At 30.3% G+C, this 6,231-nt stretch overlaps 1 protein-coding gene across 1 annotated transcript; it reads right to left on the bottom strand.

The window, feature by feature from the left end:
• Nucleotides 1-5,228: 5,228 nt before the first annotated feature.
• On the bottom strand, nt 5,229-6,095 carry LOC111385793. Its single transcript, XM_023010206.1, has one exon. It carries the CDS (start codon nt 6,093-6,095, stop codon nt 5,229-5,231), a length of 867 nt encoding a protein of 288 aa, XP_022865974.1.
• Nucleotides 6,096-6,231: the final 136 nt, after the last annotated feature.

The following is a 6,231-nucleotide window of genomic DNA, read 5'->3' as shown; positions in this document are numbered from 1 at the left end:
CAATTTGAAATCAATACTTAAGCATTTGGTTGGGCGCCATTCTCGCCCAAATTATAATGAAAATTTTGAACGTTGTAACAGTATGCTGGAACCAATCCAATTGAAATAATTGATAAAAAGAACTGGTGTTTGTCTTTTCCTATATTGTAATGCAAAAAATGTAATGCAAATATTAAAGGGCAATATGGTCTTTCCATCAAAAATTTTAATTGACATGTAAGAGCTCTCTAAAAGACTCTCTATTTGTAAAAAGCATTTTATGTATAATAGAAAGCGTCTTTAAATTTAGAGAGTAATTTTTTTTTATACACTCTAACAATCTCTTTATTTTGATTTTTGATTTTGTCTTTTCCAATAAACATTTAATGATTTCTCCACCTATTTTATTTAAATATATTAATGACCAATCAATTCAAATGTAATTTGAAAATTTTAAATTGTAAAGTATTGAAATTTGTAATGTATTAAATATAATTATTGTACGTTAAGAATATAGAGTGTGCTTTACTCTCTAAATTTGGAGAGTTAAACTCACTCTCTACTTTAAAAAGTTAAAACAAAGAGTCTTTTGGAACTCATTTTTATTCATTGACTCTCTAACATAAAGAGTAATTTGTTTTTAAAGCGTCTCTTGGAGTTGTGCTAAGAAGACAGTAAAAAATGCCAGCTGCAATGGGGGCCCTTGACGGTATAATGTTCGAATTTTTCATTATAATTTGGGGAGAATGGTGCCAAAAAGGCACTTAGGATCTGTTTCATTGCAAAAATGGAATTTGGATGGACAAAAATGAATTTCAGAGAATTGAATTGCCTAAAACTTATTTTTTTTGGGAATTGTCAATTAATGTACTTGATTGGTATAATTTTCCACTTGAAAAATATTGAAATTTTCTATCTTTTGGTGTTTGATTAGCTTTGTTTTTTTTATGAAATTTGTCAATTAAAAGGATAAAATATGTTACAACTGGGGATAGAATTTGTTTGAATTGCAAAAAAAAAAAATATGCTGGAAAATCAATTTACATGGATTTGGTGGGAATTGTTTTCCACAAAACCAAGGAAATTGCACGTGTGCGTGTGCGTGTGCGTGTGCGTGTATGTTGGGGGGGGGGGAGGAAAGGAAATTGACAAGAAAATTATTGCCATCAAACATGCCAAAAGGTGGAAAATGAAAAAATAAAAATAAAAAAATTCCATGGAAAATAGGACAAATCAAACAGGCCCTTAGTGTTCTTTACAAATTTTACGAGATTTACCACTTTTAAAACATATATTATAATAACTTTTATTAAAATATACTAAAATTTTGATTTTTTTTTAATTTTTTTCTAGACTGAATAAGGACTAAGTTCAAAATTTTGTAAGGTTACTTTTAAATACTTTTGATTACTCAAAAATAAAAATGATCGAATATCACTTGTTGATTGAAAGCAAGCAATTAATTTTTTTTTCTCTCTCTCTCTAGCTTTATTTATAAGACATAGTTAGAGTATATCAATTTATTAGCAGCGGTAACAAGATAACAATTAAAATATTCAAAGATTAGAGAATATTATTTACTTTAATTCAACATAACATTATTCACTTCCATGTTTGTATTTTATAATAAAATTTTATACAGTTTAATACAGTATAGCAAACACAGCCTAAGTACATAACATAGTAGATCAATTTATTATAAGGCCATGGAAATTACGATGAGAAGAAAATATGATAAGTATTGGGATAATCTTAAAAAGTTCAATCAATTATTGTTCATTAGAATAGCTCTTAACCCCAGATGCAAGTTGGAATTGCTTAAAGTTGGATTTGAACTTATTTATGATGTCAAATAGCAAACATGTTGTTAATGAAAGTTGAAAAATACTTCACAAGTTAAATGAATGTTACAAGGAAATGATGGCTTCACCATGAGCTCCATCTAAGCATGCTACTCAACCTGGAAGCCCAAGTTCTTCACAAACTACTTTGGTTATTTTTAAACCCATTCTCTCAATTTTTAAATCTAAACTTTTGCAAGAAGCTCATGCTGAAAAGAATGATTTGATAGATTACTTATGTAATCATTGTAAAGATTTAACCAGTGTGCCTTTCACGATATTACTTTGGGAAAATTGAATGCAAATCTATAATTTATAATATATTAAAATATCACATTAAGGGAGAATCATTTTTTGGACGATTTTAAACCCACTACAATTCAATTATTTCAATAATACCTTACTTTTCATTTTTCGATATGTAATAAATACTACATAATTATTGTCATTTATGAAATTTGTGTTATTAATTTTCAATTAATTAACATTTACATTAACTTAGATTCAATGAATTTTCACTTGATGAATCTTGAATTACATGAATCTACAGTTATTTCTAAAAAATTTAAAGGATGTTTAAATTTATGTATTAACAATTAATTTTTATATATCAAATGTAATATAAAAAGGTAGCCAATTTATTGTATTTCATCGGTACAAAAAAATTTAATCATAGAAATTGAGTTTTGAGAGCACAATTTGATTACAATTTTATTCTAATAAATTCTATACTAAATTTTATTTTCTTAATTCATCCGACACTCATCAAATTCTCCTACAAATTAGTACCAAATATTACTTTTACATCACTTATAAAGTTTTTTCAGAATAACGTGCAATGCATGTTCAATTTTGACTAGTAAGTATAAAATTGTCTTGCAAATTGTCAAAGATGTTTTAGTTATTCAAATATCCACAGTTGCTTTTGAATCTACATTATGTACTAGTGGATGGATTGTTGATTCCTTTAGAAGTTTATTGAGTGGAAAGATGGTTGAGACAATAATTTTCACTAAGAATTGATTGTACGGTAACAAGGAAATTATAGTGATTCGTTAATATTTGAATGAGGTAAAAGCATTAGATGAATCAAAGAAGGTTACAGAAGGTGATATTTCTATTCATTTTCTTTTATATTAGTTGCCTTATACCATATAATTATAACTAAATCAATATATTTTTATCTTTTTACAAAGAATGAATCATGTGTTATAATTGAAGATGTTGCCCCTGGCTAATTTGTTAAAACTAAATTGTTTCTTTCATTTTGTTGCATTGTAATTATTAGATGTTTAGAACTTTAGTTTATAATATTTGTAATGATATAGATAGTTAAGTTATAATGTGATTTTTAAATTAATAATTATGATTTAATTGGTTTGACTTATGTTATCTTTTTATTTGTTAAACCATGATTTTAAATCGAATCAAACCCAAAAAAAGGTGGTTTGATTTGGTTTGCTAAGAAAGTGAGGTGATTTGCCTTAGGCCGTCCAAACCAAACTGTTTTCATCCTCAAATTGTGGGGGTTAAAAAGTATAGAAAAGTTCTAATTTTACGTGCAAAATATTTTATTGTGTGATTGAAAACGTGCCCTTGTTTGATGGCCATTACAAAGAGAAATTACTGGGAAAAATAATGTTTTAAATAGCAATTTTTGAAGAATGTGTGATATGTGTGATTAAAAAGTAAAAATAGTTTTGGGTTCACATACAAAATATTTTATTGTGTGAATGTGTGAATGAAAATGAGTATAAAGAATAAAGAGAGCCATACGGGGATTGAGTACAAAAAATAAAGAGTATTGAAATAAAGGGAGTCAAAAAAGGGTTAAATGACAAGTTTCTTGCATTTTCATGTGTCATAATTTTAAAAGGATTACGTCAATTCAAATCTAGTTGTCATGATAATTGTTCAAACGTTGAAAAATGACTCCAAACCTCAATTTTTGTTTGCTTCAAGTTGTCATTTGTTTGATACAAACATAGTACCTCCATCAGCAATGAACAAATGGAGGCACAAATGAAGACTAACATAAAGAATAATGTTATCTAATATTAGTGGTGTAGAATATCAGTCTAAGTATTACAATGTCATGGGTCATACTAAAAGAACCATAATTCCTTTTATTTAATTAAATATGTGTGCTAAATAGCATTATTCTATAAAATACAGGCACTTAAGCGCAGTGCAAGCATCAACTTGAACGTTTCTTAAGCAAAAATGATCCCTAAAAAGAGCTTTGCCAAACAATTAGTTAGTGGTATGCAGGTCCAATCGATAATCAACAGAATATGTATCAGAAAGAAAGAAACCATGCAAGAGATCAACTAAAATTTGCAGTCTCTTGTCTTTTTGTGAGTGTATATTTTAGATAGATACACATACAACATGAAGGATTGTTGGTTTTGGGTTAAAAGAGGAAATCATTGGGTAAAAGGGAGAGGCAACCACCCTTTAGAAACTCCTAATCTCCCTCTACCCTCATTCTTTCCATCTAAGCCCTTAACCCTAATTTCATATGTCAAGATATCTATATTGTACCCAATTTCCTCTTGTACAATCCCTTTTTACCGTTCGTGACATCATGTGGTTTGACAATTTGAGGGTCTATTGTAGTTCTGGTATAATTTCTGGTATTTGGTATAGATCTGGAACTCTCAACTTGCGTGCATAATTTTGCTTTCTTCCGAGTTACACTCTACAGTAGATTATATCTTTACTGAGTTTAAGTTTATAGATTACTTAAGAAAAATTTAAATGCATATTGCATACCTTAATTTAAGGGCCCACATTTAAAGTTTGTCTAGCGTCTCGAAAAGTCAAAGTTTGGCTTTGAATAATTTTTGCCCAAACTGGAAGATATTTCTAGTTCCGCCCCTGATAAATATGCTCATACAACAAAACAATGAATCCTATGATACAACACAAATGGTGGCTCTTTATATTTTGTACTCAAAACTGTGATTCCAAATATTGTTATCAATTCAAGAAGACGCCACTATTTTTTGTAAACAATATTGTATTTAGAGTTTCATCTTTAAATATCTTTCTTCATAGAAGAGGTTGGTCGTGTCGATCAATTGAGGTAGTGTTAAGCTCCAACATAATACAAACTAACTCATCATAAAAATATATTCATTTCCCACCACGCTTTCATTTAATATCTTATAACATAGATTCACCCAAATCACAAACAAATATATTATGCCTCTATTTGACTTAGACAGAAATTAGATTTTTAATAAAAAAAAATTTTGATAAATTGATAGAACGTGTAGTTAAAAATTGTGGATACCATGAAATATACAATTAAAATTAACTATGAATTTTTGATTTGATTTTTAATTCAAATTTTTAGGTCAGACAGAGGTATATCTCATAATCATTTTTTATTTGCTTTAAAGGCTATAACATTTCTCCCGTAAATAGACATTTGATTTTGCTATAAGGAAGAAAATAATGAACATTACGAAAACAATGCATATTCCAGAAAGCTGGAAAACTCCTCCTGCCCAATCCATTTGCGTTAGGGAAAAATCCTACCAGGTCTTGCCTGTACGGTAAATACGATTTTCTCTTATCACTTTCCTTTATTGCTCTGTTACGTACATAAAATGCTTCATGAAGTGAATTAGCCGCCGATTTCTCGCCGGAGACGACTCGCTTCGCTTTTGATTTTTTTGAATTTACATTTTCTTTTGGTTTTTCTTCTTTGTGTTTCGGTGTTAAAAGGATGAAAGAGTCCTTGCCCTCGCTGTTGCATCGGCGGACCAAATCTCGGAACTTCCACCGCTTCGACCCTGATCCCGTGGACTTGCTCTTTTTACATTGACTCGGCGATGACTCAGAGAATTCAGGCCTCCATACACAGTAAGTTCCCGGAGGTATAATCTCCAACTCATCGGCTTCCGATAAGGATGATGAAGGATAATCATTCTTGCACTTCTCCATAAAATTCTTCTTCAAAGGAATTCTAATACTCTCCACTCCTTCACCAGACAAACCTTTATCATAATCGTCATAACTTACCAAAAGATCGCGGTTAAATACGGGAAACACTTGCTTGATTTGGCAGTCATAGATGAATTCCTCAGCCAAAATCCTTTGGTTTTCACCTACCAAAGCAAACTCAAATTCATCATCATTATTCTCATCGTCTTCAGTGTCGGTTGTGTTAAGTCCCGTGACTTTGTTAGCAATTTCTGCAATCCCATCTGCCGAATAGCTGTTGAAACTCGGGCAAATGCAGAGCTCCTCTTCACCATCCGCCATTTTGTTTATCGTCAAGCTGTTCTATGTATATTATTATATAACTGTAAGCACATACGTATAGAAAGAGAAAGAGTGAGACGAGACGAAGCCTGAAGGTTTTCTTTAATGGGGAGACGAGGAGTATGTTGGGGGAAGG

Source organism: Olea europaea, unplaced genomic scaffold (assembly GCF_002742605.1).
Source record: "Olea europaea var. sylvestris unplaced genomic scaffold, O_europaea_v1 scaffold3286, whole genome shotgun sequence".
Classification (NCBI taxonomy): domain Eukaryota; kingdom Viridiplantae; phylum Streptophyta; class Magnoliopsida; order Lamiales; family Oleaceae; genus Olea; species Olea europaea.
Note: the sequence above shows the minus strand (reverse complement) of the source record. Positions and strands in the feature narration are given on the sequence as shown.

Bases quoted from the DNA above. Each gene is read 5' to 3' on its own strand.
- LOC111385793 (XM_023010206.1), bottom strand. From the start codon at position 6,095: ATGGCGGATGGTGAAGAGGAGCTCTGCATTTGCCCGAGTTTCAACAGC.